Source organism: Lithobates pipiens, unplaced genomic scaffold (genome assembly GCF_037356315.1).
Source record: "Lithobates pipiens isolate NorthernLeopardFrog02 unplaced genomic scaffold, aLitPip1_a1.2 Scaffold_28, whole genome shotgun sequence".
Classification (NCBI taxonomy): Eukaryota; Metazoa; Chordata; class Amphibia; order Anura; family Ranidae; genus Lithobates; species Lithobates pipiens.
The window spans coordinates 18,459,023-18,478,714 of record NW_027507789.1 but is presented as its reverse complement, the minus strand read 5'-3'; the positions used below and the strand labels follow the sequence as shown (position 1 = coordinate 18,478,714).

Sequence of the window (19,692 nt, the reverse complement as noted above, 5' to 3'; positions counted from 1 at the left end):
AGTCACATGGGCTGTCGGCATCCAACTGGATCGCTGACCCTGTGACCCAGGAAACCATAGAGAAACCATGTTCCCCTTGACTTCCTCCCCCTCTGCACTGCCGCTGCAGCTGAGTGCCACCTGTAGTGGAGAAAATAGACTGCACCTGACTACAGACTGAGAAAGTACTAAAGCCATAGGATCAGCAGGGTGATCAATATAGTTTTTTTAATAAAAATTGTACTGTAAATCCTCACTCTCATAGGCCCTGTCCTCTATACTCAGACATGCCCTTTCCTTTCTGCCAGCTAATAGCTGCTCTGCTTTCTGTATTCTCCACCCAGGCTACCTTATAAGGAGTTTTTTGGAGGTGTGAGCGGCCTGACGGTGGAGCAGTTCCAGAACATTAATGGTTTTCCTAACGCCTTCTGGGGTTGGGGCGGAGAGGATGATGACCTCTGGAACAGGTAAGACCAGCAGAGAACTGGGATGGTCAAGAACTGGAGAGGCTAAAGGAGAAGCCAGTGGACATAGAGCACTTCCTGCCCAGTCACCATCATGGTGTATAACAAGCTCAAATATGACTCTTCTCTCCTTCCCAGGGTGCAATATGCTGGATACACCGTGACGCGTCCCGAAGGTGATGTTGGAAAATATAAGTCCATTCCCCACCACCACCGAGGAGAGGTCCAGTTTCTGGGGCGGTAAGTCTGCTGCTTATAATGAAAAAAATCATATTGTGTTGGTCAATAAAGGATGCAAAACAAATTAGAGATTCTATTGCTGCAAGCAGAAGACTCCGAGTTTAGATCTGGGTGAGGAAGGAATTTGAGAACGACTTTAAATTGTACCTCCTTGCCTAGCAAGATCCTGCTGGGTTGCCTTTGGGGTCATGTGACTTAAACCTGGTGTGTTAGGTCAACGGCTTATACCTCAGCTGCCATGGCATTAGGTCATGTGACCTGAACTTAGGATTCTGTGAGATCTCCTTGTTACTACACACAAGTGAGTTTTTTGCTCCCTTTGATGCCCCAGCCCTCAACCCCTAATGCTTACAGTTGTTTTAAGTGACCCAACCTTTAAAGCGGCTCTGCACCTTTAAAAAAAATATTAAAAGCCAGCAGCTACAAATATTGCAGCTGCTGACTTTTAATAAATGAACACTTACGTGTCCCAGGGTCCAGCGATGTCGGCGGCAGATGATGAGCAATCGCTCGTCTCTCTGCTGCCCCCGCCGCCATCCTCTGTCAGGGAATCGGGAAGTGAAGCATTGCGGCTTCACTGCCCGGTTCCCTACTGCGCATGCGCGAGTCGCTCTGTGCGTCTCTGCTGGTCACCGCTGTGTCCTGGGAACTATGTGTTTCCCAGAACACAACGGGGGACGGGGCATCTGCGGCGATCTGGTCCCGGATGTGGGTGTAGATACCTGGATTATCCAGGTAACTGCACCCCCTCCCCCCTGAAAGGTGCCGATTGTGGCACCGGAGGGGGGGAGGGGTCAGATGAGCGGAACTTCCACTTCAAAGACTATAACAGTACCTTTAATTACTACAGTTTAGGCTACAAAGATTTGATACCAAGCCATATATTTCAAGGTACCAACATAAAACTGGATACCTAAGATCTATGCAATGGTCCTCCATGTTGGATGGACATATTGCTCAGTCTGCCTAATTCTGTATTGTACAGCATCATACATTGTCCATAGTGACATCAACCTAAGTGATTCCTATAAATCTCCAAGGATGTGCGTAACACCTCACTGACACACTGAAGGCAAGATAGCATTTCCAGAGGCCGGGGGTGGGCTAGCATTTCATCCCATCAATTTCATCATCAATAGTGAACCAAGAAAGGATATTAGGCACCAGTCACGTTTTGTCTTTTTAAAGTTTTTTTGCAGAACAGTTAAGGTGGTGAGGGTTTGGGGTGCCAAACCTGAACACTTTAGCAACGTACATACATTTTTTTTGTAGTATACACTATATAGGATAACAGACCTGGGACACCTTTGGGCGCTCCAAAGAGAATAGTAATGCAAGGCGCATAGTGCCCCCTCACCCTCCTGTCAGGCCCTGGTCCAAGCCACTTTCATGTCTGAAAAATGTGTCCGGGTTTCAGGAGGACTGAAACCCTGACACATGATTCAAAACCCGGACTGTCCGGGTGAATCCTGGACAGGTGGCAACCCTATTGTCAGATCACTTACAGATTCTCTAGATCCAGGTCAATGTCCAGCTTCACAATGCTGACCCTCAATGCTGTAATACATTCCCAAGTTTTGTGCATCCTCCAAGTGAGTCCCCAGGCCCTTCTGAGAAACCAGCCTTCTTCCTGGGCCACCCTTGGGTCTCCTCCTTGGCATAGCTTTCTCCAGGCCACATAGGACAGCTTCAGAACCACTTTAGCACACGTTAGGCCTCAAATAGGCTATTGTGCCTAACAGCAGAGGGTTCCACCCAGCGGCACCTCCCAAGGCCTCAGCCTAAAGGAAGAGAGCGAGTGCATGGCCTGTCCCAAATATTTATATCTTCCTCCAGCAGGCATCAGTGACATAAACCTCCTACTTGAATGTGGATAAACCAGGTGAAAATCTGTACCGTCTGAGCTAACTACAGCCAGGGCTGGACTTACCATTGGGCTTGACTGGGCTCAAGCCCATGGGCCCCGCCCAATAGGGGGCCCCGCAAAGATACATAGTCGATTGTACTCGGCTCTGCTACGCTCACAGTCACGCCCAGTCCCGCCCTATGATGGACATAACGGGACTGGGTGTGACTGTGAGCCGAGCCGAGTCCACCCAAGAGGACCCGAGAGCCGCTGAGATACACAGGACTCTGTATCTCGGCGGCGCCATTTTTAAACTTCAAGACTGCAATAACAAGGCTGCAAATGACACTGTAAGTTTTTTTCCTTAAAATTTCCTCCTAAACTTAGGGTGCGTGTTATACGCCGATAAATACGGTAACGTATAGAAGGTAGGGTCGAAAGTGACTCAAGTCCAGGCCCCCCCCCCACCCTAAGTCCTGCCCTGACTACAGCCCAGCCAAAAACTAAATTGGCATAGTAGCCCCTGTTTAGGAAAAGGGGATGACATGTGTAAGCCCTTGTACACACGGTCGGAGAATCTGTCGGAATGAGTCTTATCGGACCGTGTCGTCAGATAATCCGACTGTGTGTGGTATGCATCGGACTGATTCCGTCCGAATCTCCGTCCGACCCAATTTTCCAACATGTTGGAAATATTTCCCGACCAACTGGGCCGGATGGACCTAATCCGATCATGTGTAGAGCATTTTCATCGGACCAAGTACCACGCATGCTCAGATCAAATTCCTACATCAAAGCTATTGGCTACTAGCCTGAATGTAGTCCCATCGTAACGAAATTACGTCATCACGTTCTGAAAGATTGGATTTTTCGCCAACTTGGCCCGACCGTGTGTATGCAACAGTTTCGGACACAATCCTTGGGACTAAATCCGACGGGCAAAATCCGACGGATTTGGTTGGCAAAATCTCTGACCGTGTGTACAAGGGCTAAGAAGGGTCAGAAAGTAATTGTCTCCTGGTTCTACAGTGGGGAAGTCATGTGACTTTCCTGAGCGACAAATTTTAAGAGAGTAACTTTCTGTTTTCTCACCAGATGTGTTTTTTTCCCTTCAGTTACACTTTACTAAGAAGATCCAAAGAGCGTCAGAACATTGACGGCCTGAACAACCTGAAGTACTCTCCGCAAATCACCTATGAACAATTATACAAGAACATCACGGTAGAGCTAACTCCGGAGCTGGCTGTGGTGAGTGATTATTGAACTCAACAGAGATCTTTACTTCCAGACCAGATGGATCCTTCAAAGCATATGAAATGGTGGAGGCTGCGGCAGGCTCGGAAGTACGCTGCCATCTTTGCTGTTGCCAGTCGTTGAGCTGGCCGCCATAGAGGCAACGCTCACTGGAAATGAAGGACAGCCTCACCATCCACAAGGCAGCTACATATTTACCAGATGGAAGACTTTCTTTGGGGAGGACTTTGTACTTGATATTTCAAATATATCTATCTCGATGTATGCAGATATTTATAACTTCTTACAGAAGTGGCATTATACAGTATATAAGCTTCATTTCCTGTTTACATAGATGGGAGAAGTCAGTATTGTGAACCACTCCTCCTCCAGCTCCTGTGTCCTCAGATATGTCATACGAGGGGTTTTCCAATATGTGTATAATCGGATGGGGGGGGATACGTCTTCAATTGTCACAAGCAGAGGAGCCTGAAGGTCTAACTTTGAGGTACAGCAAAAGTCACACTCCATGAGCCTAAGCTGCTTTGCCAACAGGGGGTACAAAGAGTCGAGAAGGCACCTCTCCCATGAGGAGGATATTGAGGTTTTACCGTGCCATCAACACAGATCTTTTCATTGGTCTAATTTCTCTTCTTTATTGAGCAGGGTGGACAGTGTCTTATGATGTGTGTAGTGGGTGAATGACCAATGGCCATCACATAGGCTGTAGCGAGGCTGTTGGCCCCATTATGTGACCCTTAGGGTCCTGGTAGATGGCAGAACATACGCTTTGTACACCTGGACATTATTATAGCTAGGTGTGTACAAAAAGCATTCATTTACAACATTAACCAGCGGTTTAGGGCACAAGAACCTAGAGAAACCGTCAAAGGACCTAGAGCAGGGGTCTCCAAATTTTCTAAACAAAGGGCCAGTTTTCTGTCCTTCAAAATTTAGGGGGCCAGACTGTGGCCATTTGGAGAAAAAAATGTCCTGGCATCAGTGGGATTAAACAATGCTCCATCATTGATATTAGGGGTGTCATAGTGCCCCATTGTTGATGTCAGTGGGAGGAATAGTGCCCCATTGTTGATGTCAGGGGGAGGAATAGTGTCCCATTGTTGATGTCAGGGGGAGGAATAGTGTCCCATTGTTGATGTCAGTGGGAGGAATAGTGTCCCATTGTTGATGTCAGTGGGAGGAATAGTGCCCCATTATTGGTGTCAGTGGGAGGAATAGTGCCCCATCATTGGTGTCAGTGGGGGGAATAGTGCCCCATCATTGGTGTCAGTGGGAGGAATAGTGTCCCATCATTGGTGTCAGTGGGAGGAATAGTGTCCCATCATTGGTGTCAGTGGGAGGAATAGTGTCCCATCATTGGTGTCAGTGGGAGGAATAGTGCCCCATCATTGGTGTTAGTGGAAGGAATAGTGCCCCATCATTGGTATCAATGGAAGGAATAGCGCCCCATCCTTTGTAGCAATGGGAGGAATAGTGCCCCATCCTTGGTGTCAGTGGGAGGCATAGTGTCCCATTGTTGATGTCAGTGGGAGGAATAGTGCCTCATCATTGGTGTTAGCGGGAGGAATTGTGCCCCATTGTTGATGTCAGTGACGGGATCTATATCACAGTGTTACTAACGGTGGGGGGAATAATACCCCAAGGGCTGGATAAAAGTGAGCAACCCAGCCTCCGGTCCTAAGATATGATAAACAAAAATAAAAGTGTCCAATTCTTATTGACTACTCTCACCTTCTTGTAAAATCCAACAGATCCCCCTCCCCCCCATTGGAAGTGTTGGGTGAGGTAAAAGTTTATTAAGGGCCCATTCACACCTTTCCAGTGTGGTGCTTTGAGGGAACAGGTCCATTAATGCATCCCGCTGGAAGGCATAGGTGTGAATCTAGCCTAATGAAGAGTTTCAAAGGCATTTCATGAGTTGTTTTTTTACATTTCCACCTTGGAGTCATAAATGAGAAACAAGTTTGCCCCATTTTCAATGGTCCTCCCTTTGGCAGAGCAGTGCAGCAGGTGCCAATGGGTGCACTCAGAGCCTAGGGTGCATCTCATCAACTTTCCAATACTAAGTTCAAACACATTTGGGAACTTTTGGTGGAAAATGCTGGAGGTGTCCGATAAACTGAGAAAACATTGTTAGGAAATCGCCAGCTCATAGGAAGAATGGCAAGACACCAAATCCAGGTTCTAAAATAGGGTCAGCTGATTTTATACAGAGAGACGTAAGTCTTATTTCCTCACTGGCAGTAATAGATTGGGAAATGACGAATTCTGTATGGCGCGTCTGTCCTAATGTCTCATTATTGTTCTTGTTTTGGCAGTTTTTTTTCTATTTTAGGTGGGTCATCCTCATACAGAGTGTGATGCCCCAATTCCTTATCAGTTCATATGATGGGATCGCACAACTCCCTCGACTCAGCTGATATGTTTTAAGTTAGGAACATTTATAGACATTTCATGGAAGATTTTCTTTGCTGGACAATTGTGATTAAAGAAGTTCAATTAGGCAAAAAAACAAAAAAAAACAATAGATAGATAGATAAATAGATAGATAGATAGATAGATTTATATATAGATAAAAGACAGACTTATAGATAGATTGGCACATGCTAATCTCTGGAAGATTGGGTGGACTTCCTGTCCAGGGGGAAAAGTGTGTTACAATCTTTCACATTCTAAATCTCTTCTTGTGAATCGGCTATAATCAAATGTTCTTTATTAAACTTTGTGTAATACAGTCATGTACACAGCCAACACGTTTCGGCCATGATTAACCACTTGCCTACAGGACACTTTTACCCCCTTCCTGCCAAAGCCAATTTTCATCTTTCAGCGCTGTCACTCTTTGAATGACAATTGCCCGGCCATGCAATACTGTACACAAACTACATTTTTATTTATTTTTTTCACACAAATAGAGATTTCTTTTGGTGGTATTTAATCACCATTGGGGTTTTTATTTGTTGCTAAATAAAGGCCGAAAATTTAGAAAACAAAAACAAAAAACCTTTTCATAGTATGTCTTTTTCCAATGATGTGTGCTGATGAGGTTGCACTGATGAGGTGGCACTGATGGGCACTGATAGGCTGCACTGATGAAGTGGCACTGATGAGATGGCATTGATGGGCACTGATAGGCTGCACTGATGAGGCTGCACTAATAGGCGGCACTGATAGGTGGTACTGATGTGCACTGATAAGTGGCACTAATGGGCGCTGGTATGCAGCACTGATAGGTGACACTGATGAGGAGGCACTAATGGTCACTGATTGGCAGCACTGATGAGCACTGATTGGCAGCACTTGTGGGCACTGATGGGACTGCACTGATAATCAGGACACAGAACCTGTACTGATGGGCACTGATGAGGCGGCACTAATAGGCATTAATGGGCACTGATAAGCTGCACTGATGAGGCAGCACTAAGAGGCGACACTTTTTAGCACTGATAGGTGGCACTAATAGGCATCATTAATCGGCTGCACTTATGGGCACTGGTATGCGGCCCTGATAGGTGACACTGATTGGCAGCTCTGGGCACTGATTGGCAGCACTGGTGGGCACTGTTGGGAATGCATTGATAATCAGGACGCTGATAATCAGTGCCCTGAATATCAGTGTACATGTACCTTTTGGAGAAGCTGGTTAACCTTTTTTCTCCTCTCCTCATGTTGTCAGCTTGAGGAAATGAGTGCCGCTAACCGGCTTCTGTTGACATCCATAATCAGCTGTGATTGGACACAGCTGATCGAATGGTAAAGATCCGCTGATTGGCTCTTTACCTCAGTATATGATCAGCAGGGTCCTGCGTACACTACAATCACAGATCGCGTCAACCATGCCCTGCAGCGAGCACGATCATGGGGCCGCCATGTGGCTATAGTGCAGTCAGCAAGTGGTTAAGGCCTGACAGCCGAAACGCATTGGATTTGTACATGATTGTATTACAAAGAACAATTGATTATAGCCGATTCAATGGAGCGCTAGCTTTTTCTACATTTGTTGAAGATTGAAGTTTATAAGGGACCTCTTTTTTTAGCTTCAGGGTTAGAATACTTTCTCTCTGTACCATCCAGTCAGTCCCATCAGATGTGGTCGTACAATTCTCCTGAATGTATTCTATGAAATGATTTGGAGATATTAATTTCACTTGAGGCACTATAAACAAACCTGCAGGCTGTCAGTATTCCCAAAAAAGGGGGAAATCTTGTTACAGTTGCAATGTTAATTTTGATTGTATGTATCGGAAGCATATATACTTTGTTCTGTGAAAGAAATCTTTTTCTCAATAAATATACATTTATAAAAAAAAAAAAAAAGGGGGAAATCCAAAGCATGTAAAGTAAATGGAGTGTCACGGTTGGGATGGTTTACTGTCTGCTGGAGGTTTTTTATTACTGTGAAATGATTTGCTACATTCTTATTGAAATTTTCCTTATTTTTTATGTCTTTCCGATGCATTTCATGGATGACAGATGGCAAATCTGCTGGCTGGTGTGATGAAGGACTGTGGGGTGTTGGGGGGATTTTGGTGAGGATGTTGTGGGATCATGAGGGATTACAAGGCGATGGTGGATTGGCGAGGTCATTTCTGGATGATGGGAATTGTTGGGGTGATTGCAGGATGATGTCATTTTATGAGGTGAAGGGGAATTGCAAGAAAAAAGGAGGGATTGTGGGGTGATTGCAGGAAGATAGGGCATTACTGGGTCATTGGAGGATTGTGGGAGGTTGCTGGAAAATGAAACTTTGGATGATGGGGGATTGTGTGGTTATGGGAATTATTGGGGGATCAATGAAGTGAAAGGGATTGCTGGAAAAAATGGGGATTGTAGAGATTGGAGGGATTGTTGGCGTAGCAGGATGAATTGGGATTGAAAGGTATGAGGGATTTTGAAATGAAAAAAGAAAAAAACAGCACTCGCACATTAACTCTATGCAGAAAATTATTAATGATAAATATAAATAACAACTGTCCAAGTGAGTCCCAAAACATGACTTAACCCCCGTACACACGGTCGGACATTCCGACAACAAAATCTGTTGGATTTTGTCCGAAACTTGTGTTGCATACACATGGTAGGACAAAGTTGTCGGAAAATCCGATTGTTCGGTACGTGATGACGTTATTTCGTTACGACGGGACTACGTTCAGGCTAGTAGCCAATAGCTTTGGTCTAGGAATTTGATCTGAGCATGCGTGGCACTTTGTCCGATCGGAATTCTCTACACACAATCGGACAAAGTCCGATCGGATCATGTTGTCGGAAAGTTTTAGGGCCAAGCTCTAAAACTTTGTACGTCGGATATTCCGACGGAAACAGTCCAATGGAGCCCACACACAGTCGGATTATCTGACAACACGGTCCGATCGGACATTTTCCGTCGGAATGTCCGACCGTATGTACAAGGGCTAATACGCAGCATTCCATACACCCCATAAAAATAAACCTTATATGCTCCACTCCCCAATGTGCAAACAAACACACACCACACTCAGCAGACTGAATTGACCTCTTGTGTACACAAGAAAGTAAAATCACGCTTGTTGATATAACGCGTTTCACTAAACTTGAAGTGATAGAACCAGAAGTCCCGCCCTACGCATTTCGTCATTCAGGAGCAAGTTTATAATTTTTTCTATGGGGGATTTCAGGATAATGGGGGATTGTGTGGTAATGAGACATGTCTGGATGATGGGGGATTGTGGGCTGATTGTGGGGGGTATGCAGGGTGATAGGAGTTTGCTGGGTCAGTGGGGGATTGTGAAGTGATGGCAGTTTTCCATGTGATAGGGGGTTGTAGGGTGATGGCGGTTACCAGCATGATGGGGGATTGTGGCTTTCAGATGATGGAGATTGCTGGGTCAGTAGGGAATTCTGGTGTGATGGGGGACTGTGGGATGATAGGGGAATGTTAGGTTGACTGAGATTTTCAGATGATGGGGGATTTCTCGGTAATGGGAGTACTATGGTTTGGCGGAAGGGTCATAGTGCAGAGACTTTGATCTATTGGCCAGTTAAGTTGTCTTTTCTCACATTTGTGGCTGGAAGGAAAAAAGTTGGAAAAATATTTCAATGGGTAAAATCTACATAGCTGATTGTGCTTGTTTTTATCACCCCTGTAGAACGCGAGAAAATGAGCAGAGATATTGCCCCAGGCAGCTTTGTAAACTAAAGTACCTGAATCCAGAAAAAGTCCCAAATTTCCACCTTATGCGTATAGGCCCCTTAGACCGGGAGCTGCTGTTTGTGGAATGTTGTCACTTCCTGCATTACTGAGCCAATGGGATTAGAAGGAAGGACTCATCGCTGCTGCTGTTTATTTCAGGGGGAACAATAGTAATCAGATAAGATCTTCCGACCTCCCCCAAAATCAGATAACACACCAACTATAGGCATGAGAGTGACGCATTGCCCAGCCATGTTGGCTGTCATCTCAGGTCTATGGGTTACTTAGCAAAACTCTGCTCCTATCTGGTAGTGAGGAAAACATGCACTGTTAGCAAGCCTTGAGAACTGATGAACCCAGGTTTGCTGAATGTTGGCCATGGGGGACAGACTAGCCACAGGGGCCTTGTCTGAGAGTTTGGAAAGGGGTCATTTCTGGGTGGGGAGAGGGGAAGATGACCCAGCATGCTTGTACACCACCTGGGTGTGTGTCCGATATAATCTCCTCTGTCTGTCATTCTCATGTATTTTACATTTTTATATTTATTATTTATTAAACATTTTCAATAAAAGGTTCACAGGAGATATACGTGTGTGTTGTCCTTTGTGTAACCTGGTACAAAAGTGCCATGGCATAAAACAGGTAGGAATGTGTTGTGGAGTAGGCACAGTAGATAGTCATGTGTACTGTACAGGGCTGGAACCTTCAGCCGAGTTGCATGGAAACAGGCTGAGAAATATCTATCAAGACCGATTTACATGATTCTGTGGATCCAGAAGAAGACATCAGAAGAGATCCTCAGCAAAGCCACTGCCAATTTAAGAATACACTGTTTCCTTCCTGACACCACTGGGGCTATCAGATAAATTCACCAGCCCAATCACTCCATTCATGGATGGAGGCCATTGCTCCATATTTAGGACTCCAGGCTCAGAAGATCTGAGGTGCTTCTGAGTTGCTTTCATTTTTCTTTGAGTTGCTTCAATATGATTTTGCATTGAATAGGGGAATAAAATTAGGTTGAAGGCCCATAGACACTGGTGTAGAGGAGAGCTTACAGTCACATCTACCACCACCAGCTCCTCCAAGAATCTTCACTTAACCAGAGTGAGGAGCACCTATCTTCACTGGTGACCCCATGGCTCTCCTTGTCCAGGTCTCCCTTTTGATGCATCAAATGTTTGTAATCGGAGTCTTCAAGTGGGAAATGCGATATTACTTAAGAAACAAGGCCTGAGGTGTGCCATGGCCTGGGTGGTCAGTACGGCCAGCCTTCCCACTTATTGTCCAGGTCAGCAAAGAAAGGTCGACTGGTTGGAGAAGCACAGAGACCACTACATATTTGTTACATAGGTAATTAGGTGGCAAAAAGACACATGTCCACCAAGCGCAACCAAAAAACAAAAAGAAATGAAAATGCCTCAAAACTCCGATTCATGGTCCCGTCTACTCAACTACAAATTCCTTCCAGATCACCAGAGGTCATTGGAAGTCTGTAGATTTGATATTTAAGTTTTACAACTTCTTATCTGGCTTTTTGATCAGCAGAATGTCCTTCATTTTTTTTTATCTTACTACGTCCCACGGTCTTCTGTAAGTCCTGGCTATACCATGTCACATCATCCTTCCCAATACTCTGATCTATCACCACCACCAAAGCAAAACCGCACAGATGCTGAGGGGGGAATTAACAAAGATTGGCACGTGGAGAGAAATGCACCAGGAACACCACACAGACTGATGAAGCACCTTTCATGTCAAATCAAAAGTGATGGTCGTCAACCTGGGATCTGGGTTTGCCAACCAGCCATCCCAGATCAGGAGGTCATGGGCCACATCAGGGCACTCCACGGGCCACATCAGGGCACTCCACGGGCCACATGTGGCCCCTGGACCACTGGTTGGACATCCATGATATAGACAAATGAGGTTGAGTATGGTGAGAGATGAAGCTGAATTTCATTTTTTTTTATTTATTTGTTGATTGTCCAAACATGATGGGCCTATTTCAGGATTGTTTTTAAAGATAAATTGCTGTTTATAGCTGAGATTGTTGGGTGATTTGTAGATCCCAGGGAGGAGGATCTCAGCCAATATTCGTGTCAGCAATGTTTCAGCTTCCTTTTGCAGGTCTCCTTACTGTCTGCCCCTCTTCACTTTCTCCACCAGTGATGCTCCTCACTGTCCACCCTTCCTCACTTCATCCTCCAGGGCTGCTCTTCACTGTCTGCCCCTCTTAGCTTTCTCTTCCAGTGATGGTCCTCAGTCCTTACTTTCTACGCCTCCTCTTTTCCTCCTCCAGTGCTGCTCCTCACTTCCTCCTCCAGTGCTGCTCCTCACTGCACGCTCCTCTTCACTTTCTCCTCTAGTGCGGCTCCACATTGTCCACCTCTCCTCTCTTCCTCCTCCAGTGCTGCTTCTCACTTTCCACCCCTCCTCTTTTCCTCCTCCAGTGCTGCTCCCTATGTCCACCCCTCTTAATTTCCTCCTCCAGTGCTGCTCCTCACTGTCTGCCCCTGCTCACTTCCTTGTCCAGTGCTGCTCCTCATTTTACACCCTTCCTCCTCTAGTGCTACTCCTCACTGTCTGCCCCCCTCACTTCCTCCTCCAGTGCTGCTCTTCACTTTCCACCCCTCCAGACTTCCACCTCCAATGCTGCTCCTCACTGACTGCCCCTCTTCATTTCCTCCTTTAGTGCTGCTTCTCTCTTTCCGCTCCCACACACTTCATCCTCCAGCGCTGCTCCTCACTTTCCACCCCTTCTCACACCCCCCTCCAGTGCTGCTCCTCACTGTCCGCCCCTCCTCACTTCCTCCTCCAGTGCTGCTCCTCACTATCCGCCCCTCCTCACTTCCTCCTCCAGTGTTGCTCCTCACTGTCCGCCCCTCCTCACTTCCCCCTCCAGTGCTGCTCCTCACTGTCCGCCCCTCCTCACTTCCTCCTCCAGTGCTGCTCCTCACTGCACATGCTTCTTCACTTCCTCCTTTAGTGCGGCTACACATTGTCCACCTCTCCTCTCTTCCACCTCCAGTGCTGCTCCTCACTGTCCGCCCCTCCTCACTTCCTCCTCCAGTGCTGCTCCTCACTTTCCACCCCTCCTCACTTCCTCCTCCAGTGCTGCTCCTCACTGCACATGCTTCTTCACTTCCTCCTCTAGTGAGGCTCCACATTGTCCACCTCTCCTCTCTTCCCCCTCCAGTGCTGCTCCTCACTGTCCGCCCCTCCTCACTTCCTCCTCCAGTGCTGCTCCTCACTGTCCGCCCTTCCTCACTTCCTCCTCCAGTGCTGCTCCTCACTGCACATGCTTCTTCACTTCCTCCTCTAGTGAGGCTCCACATTCTCCACCTCTCCTCTCTTCCTCCTCCAGTGCTGCTCCTCACTGTTCATCCTTTCTCCAGTGCTGCTCCTTGCTGTCCACCCATCCACTCCTCTTTCTCCTCCAGTACTGCTCCTCACTGGTAGTGGTAGTAAAAAACTGCGCTACCTAAAAAAAAAACTAAAAAGGCTGCAGTATGGGTGGGATAAACACAATAAGCAATAAAGAAAAGGAAAACCGCTCCAGCAATAAGTCCACCAAGGTCCACAACAGACCGAAGGATTAATGTAGGTTAAATGTCATCCAGGATAGGTACCAAATGCAGTGAATCTGCTCAATACAGTCTCTTGGTAAACCATATGTCCATTTGTATGATTGAGTAAACACCACTGTGGTCCACAAATGAGTGAAAACCCACGACCATAAGGAAAGCCGCTTAACAGAGGGCGACAAACCAGCATTCAGCTATAACCCAGCTACGGCCTTTAACGTCAGGAAAGACTCAGAGGATGCCTCTCAAAGGTTGTTCAGGATGCAAGGCTCTTTCCATGAATCATGCAGTCCGTGGAATCGTAAAGCATATGAGAAGAAAGGGGACCATAGCATAATTCCGTAACATAGGAATATTTATTAAAAAGGTTGTTGTACTTACAAAAATAGTAGATAAAAAGCATATAGGAAATGCCGGCCAGGACTATAGGAGCCCTTCCTCCAGTACTGCTCCTCACTTCCTCCTGCAGTGCTGCTCCTCACTGCACACCCCTCTTCACTTCCTCCTCTAGCGTGGCTCCACATTGTCCACCTCTCCTCTCTTCCTCCTCCAGTGCTGCTTCTTACTGTCCGCCTCTCTTCATTTCCTCTTTCAGTGCTGCTTCTCACTGTCCGCCTCTCTTCATTTCCTCTTTCATTGCTGCTTCTCGCTGTCCGCCTCTCTTCATTTCCTCTTTCAGTGCTGCTTCTCACTGTCCGCCTCTCTTCATTTCCTCTTTCAGTGCTGCTTCTCACTGTCTGCCTCTCTTCATTTCCTCCTCCAATGCTGCTTCTCACTGCCCGCCTCTCTTCATTTCCTCTTTCAGTGCTGCTTCTCACTATCCGCCTCTCTTCATTTCCTCTTTCAGTGCTGCTTCTCACTGTCCGCCTCTCTTCATTTCCTCTTTCAGTGCTGCTTCTCACTGTCCGCCTCTCTTCATTTCCTCTTTCAGTGCTGCTTCTCACTGTCCGCCTCTCTTAATTTCCTCTTTCAGTGCTGCTTCTCACTGTCCGCCTCTCTTAATTTCCTCTTTCAGTGCTGCTTCTCACTGTCCGCCTCTCTTCATTTCCTCCTCCAGTGCTGCTTCTCACTGTCCGCTTCTCTTCATTTCCTCTTTCAGTGCTGCTTCCCACTGTTCGCCCCTCTTCATTTCCTCTTTCAGTGCTGCTTCTCACTGTCCGCCTCTCCTCTCTTCCTCCTCCAGTGCTGCTTCTCACTGTCCGCCTCTCTTCATTTCCTCTTTCAGTGCTGCTTCTCACTGTCCGCCTCTCTTCATTTCCTCTTTCAGTGCTGCTTCTCACTGTTCGCCCCTCTTCATTTCTTCTTTCAGTGCTGCTTCTCACTGTTCGCCCCTCTTCATTTCCTCTTTCAGTGTTGCTTCTCACTGTTCGCCCCTCTTCATTTCCTCTTTCATTGCTGCTTCTCGCTGTCCGCCTCTCTTCATTTCCTCTTTCAGTGTTGCTTCTCACTGTCCGCCTCTCTTCATTTCCTCTTTCAGTGCTGCTTCTCACTGTCCGCCCCTCTTCATTTCCTCTTTCAGTGCTGCTTCTCACTGTTCGCCCTTCTTCATTTCCTCTTTCAGTGCTGCTTCTCAGTGTCCGCCTCTCTTCATTTCCTCCTCCAGTGCTGCTTCTCACTGTCCGTCTGTCCTCTCTTCCTCCTCCAGTGCTGCTTCTCACTGTTCGCCTCTCTTCATTTCCTCCTCCAGTGCTGCTTCTCACTGTCCGCCTCTCCTCTCTTCCTCCTCCAGTGCTGCTTCTCACTGTTCGCCTCTCTTCATTTCCTCTTTCAGTGCTACTTCTCACTTTCCATCCCCCCACACACTTCATCCTCCTAAGCTGCTCCTCACTTTCCACCCCCCTTTATGACCACCCACCTATTAATATTGAGTAGGCCCCACTTTTGCCACCAACACAGCCCTGCCCTATTGAGGCACAACAGCCACTAGATCTCTGAAGATATGCTTTGGTGCCTGTCACCAAGCCCTCAGTGACAGATGCTTTAGGTCCTGTAGGTTGCGAGGTGGGGCCTCCAGCGCACCCCACAGATGCTCAATCATACTGAGATCTGGAGAATTTGGAGGCCATGTCAACATCTTGAACTTATTGTTGTGTTCCTCACACCATTCCTGCACCATTTTTTCAGTGTGGCAGGACGCATTATCCTGCTGAAAGAGGCCACTGCCATCAGGGAATATTAATCCCATGAGGAGGTGTACATGGTCACTAGCAATGTTTAGGTAGGTGGTACGTGTCAAGTAACATCCCCAGGAACGACAGAACTCAGCAGAACATTGCCCAAAGCATCACACTGCCTCCGGCGGGTTGTCCTCTTCTCATACTGCTTCCTGGTGCCACCTCTTCCCCAGGTACGTGACGCACACGCACCCGACCATACACATGATGTAAAAGAAAACGTGACTCATCAGACCAGGCTACCTTCTTCCATTGCTCTGTGGTTCAGTTCTGATGTTCACGTGCCCGCTGTAGGCACTTTTGGCTGTGGACACGGCTCAGCGTGGGCACCCTGACCAGTCTGCAGCTACACAGCCCCATATACAACAAACTACCATGCCCTATTTTTCTGCTTTCAACACATCAACTTCAGGGTTAACATGTTCACTTGCTGCCTAATATCCCCCCTTACCCATGAGTGATCTCTGACCCCCCCCCAGTATGATCCAGCATTCCTCTCTAATCAGTGACCCCCCCGGATGTTTCAGCATTCTAGCCAATGAGTGTTCCTCCAATATATTGCAGTAACACCCCCCTCCATGAGTAATCACTGAACCCCCCCCCCCCTCAGTAGGATCCAGCATTCTTCTCCAATGAGTGACCCCTCAGTATTCCTGCCAATGAGTGGTCCCTCAGTATATTGCAAGATTCCCCCCCTCCATGAGTGATCACTGACCCCATAGTATGATCCAGCATTCCTCTCTAATCAGTGTCCCCCCCCCCCAGGATGTTTCAGCATTCCTGCCAATGAGTGTTCCTTCAGTATATTGCAGTTCCCCCCCCCCATGAGTAATCACTGGTACCCCATTATTATCCAACATTCTTCTCCAATGAGTGACCCCCAGGGTATATTGCATTATCCCCCCCCCACGAGTGTTCACTGACACCCCCCAGTATGATCTGCTTATCCCCCAGTATGATCCAGCATTCCTCTCCAATGAGTGACCCCCCCCCCCAGTAGGTCTCAGCATTCCTGACAATGAGTGGCCCTCTAGTATATTGCGGTTCTCCCCCCCCCCCCGTGAGAGATTACTGACCCCCCCCCCAGTATGATCCAGCATTCCCCTCCAATAAGTGACCCCCCTCCCAGGATGTTTCAGCATTCCTGCCAATGAGTAGCCCTCCACTATATTGCATTATCCCCCCCCCTCCCATGAGTGATCACTGACCCCCCAGTATGATCCGCTTATCCCCCAGTATGATCCAGCATTCCTCTCCAATGAGTGCCCCCCCTCCCAGGATGTTTCAGTATTCCTGTCAATGAGTGGTCCTCCACTATATTGTGGTATTCCCCCCCCCTCCCATGAGTGATCACTGACCCCCCCAGTATGATCCACTTATCCCCCAGTATGATCCAGCATTCCTCTCCAATGAGTGACCCCCCCCCCCCAGTAGGTCTCAGCATTCCTGACAATGAGTGGCCCTCTAGTATATTGCGGTTCCCCCCCCCCTGTGAGAGATCACTGACCCCCCCCCCCCAGTATGATCCAGCATTCCCCTCCAATAAGTGACCACCCCTCCCAGGATGTTTCAGCATTCCTGCCAATGAGTAGCCCTCCACTATATTGCATTATCCCCCCCCCCCTCCCATGAGTGATCACTGACCCCCCAGTATGATCCGCTTATCCCCCAGTATGATCCAGCATTCCTCTCCAATGAGTGCCCCCCCTCCCAGGATGTTTCAGTATTCCTGTCAATGAGTGGTCCTCCACTATATTGTGGTATTCCCCCCCCCCTCCCATGAGTGATCACTGACCCCCCCCAGTATGATCCACTTATCCCCCAGTATGATCCAGCATTCCTCTCCAATGAGTGCCCCCCCCCCTCCCAGGATGTTTCAGTATTCCTGTCAATGAGTGGTCCTCCACTATATTGTGGTATCCCCCCCCTCCATGAGTGATCACTGACCCCCCCAGTATGATCTGCTTATCCCCCAGTAGTCCCTTCCAATGAGTGAACCCCCCCCCCCCCACCAGGACATGACGTCTCAGCATTCCTGCCAATGAGTGGTCCCCGAATATATTGCGGTATCCCCCCCATGAGTGATCACTGACCCCCCCAGTATGATCCATCATTCCTCTCCAATCAGTGCCCCCCCCCCAAGGATGTTTCAGCATTCTGGCCAATGAATGTTCCTCCAGTATATTGTGCTATCCACCCCCCACCAGTGATCATTGACCCCCCAGTATGATCTGCTTATCCCCCAGTATTCCTTTCCAATCAGTGACCCTTCCCCCAGTATGATCCAGCATTCCTCTCCAATCAGTGACCCCCTCCCCCCAGTATATTGCAGTATTTCTCCCCCTTTCCACCAACAGGTGCTCCCCCAGCATATGGGAGCACGGTAAGCCCCGCCCCCTCACGTTCCTCCAGCAGTAGTGGGGGACAGGCGCCTCCCATTCCCAGCTCTTGGAGGGCGGGGACAGAGAGGAGAGAGAGGCTGCTTGTTATTGAAAAAGTAAATCGGAGAAGTCGGAGAAGAAGAAAAGAGAGATGGAGAGGGAGCGGTGTACTGCGCAAGAGCCCCGGGCCGTGCCTCCCCCCATGGTAAATGACTGCTGAATCCCCTCCTATGTTCTATGAGGGGCCCCACACCAGTGTGAGGGGCCCCAGACTAGCGCACTGTGTGTGTGTAGCCGCCTACAGCGCCGATTTCATGCGCCTAGTGTGCACAGAGGAGGCCTCTGATTGGTTGCTCTGCAGCGGCGCAGGGGTTAATCCCCGGGGAGGTCACGTGTTTTCCCTGGACGGAGCTGAGCGCGGAGGAAGAGCCGCCGAGGAGCCGCCATGTGCGCGCTGCAGGTTCTCTATGGAAATTACCATTGTATATGGGGGGGGGGGGACATATTATTATATATACAGTGCGAGCAGATCCGATTATCTCTGCACACACTCTGTATATATATATATATATATATATATATACATATACATACATACATATACATATATACACACACACACAATGGTCAGTAGGGCAGGACATTTTTTATCCAATGGTTTGTAGGGCAGGAAAGGATATTATTAATTGAAAGCATTGCACGGTAAGGCCCAGAGCCTGTCTGATGGGGGGGAGGGGGGGGCAGTAAAAAAAAAAAAGTCAAGGGGCCAGTACAATCCCAGCAATAATTGCCCCCAGTGTTTATCAAATTACTATTTGTATTAAGAAAATACTTTTAAAAACATTATTATCAGACATCAACACAACATAATTTACACAATTCCTGTTAAATTCCTACTAAGGCCCCGTTCACACGGGCTGCCCCTAGAAATCCCAAAATATCAAAATGAAATCACTAAAAATACATGAAAAGTATTATTAGAGGCACAAACATAACTTCCTGCTAAATCTAAAAAAATTGTACTGAGTTAAAGAGATTGTAGAAGTTTTCTTCTTAAATAACAAACATGTCACACTAACCTGCTCTGTACAGTTGGTTTTGCACAGAGTGGCCCCGATCTTCCTCTTCTGGGGCCCCCCTCCCCCCTGTGACGCTCCTGGCTCATCCTCTTCTCGAGTGCCCCCCACACAGAGCCGCTTTCCATAGGGGTGCGGTTGGTTTTGCACATAGTGGCCCCGATCTTCCTCTTCTGGGGTCCCCCTGCCCCCCCCCCGGTGGCGCTCCTGGCTCCTCCTCTTCTCGAGCCGCTTTCCATAGGGGCACCCATGTGGGCTGCGTCCATTCACACAAACAGCAGGACTGGGCCCCCGCCGGGCTCCCGTGTCACTGGATTTGATTGAGAGCAGCGGGAGCCGATGGCTCCCGTTGCTCTCAATCTATCCATTGAGGACCCGGGACAGAGGTTTGAGCTTCTGTGTTCGTCCCCGTCGCTGGAAAGATCGGGTTCAGGTAAGTAAAAGGGGGGCCAGAGCCCTTTAAAGGGGTTGTAAAGGTTTGTTTTTTTATTTTCTAAATAGGTTCCTTTAAGCTAATGCATT

The 19,692-nt window shown here is 47.9% G+C and overlaps 1 protein-coding gene across 1 annotated transcript in view; it reads left to right on the top strand.

The window, feature by feature from the left end:
* B4GALT5 (beta-1,4-galactosyltransferase 5) overlaps positions 1-10,536 on the top strand; it is a 50,155-nt gene extending 39,619 nt beyond the window's left edge. The window contains exons 7-9 of the mRNA XM_077458807.1: positions 324-446; positions 582-683; positions 3,645-10,536. Of these exons, the coding sequence (XP_077314933.1) occupies positions 324-446; positions 582-683; positions 3,645-3,792 (373 nt within the window). The 3' untranslated portion in view covers positions 3,793-10,536. The remainder of the gene's footprint in view (positions 1-323; positions 447-581; positions 684-3,644) is intronic.
* The last annotated feature ends 9,156 nt before the right edge of the window (positions 10,537-19,692 follow it).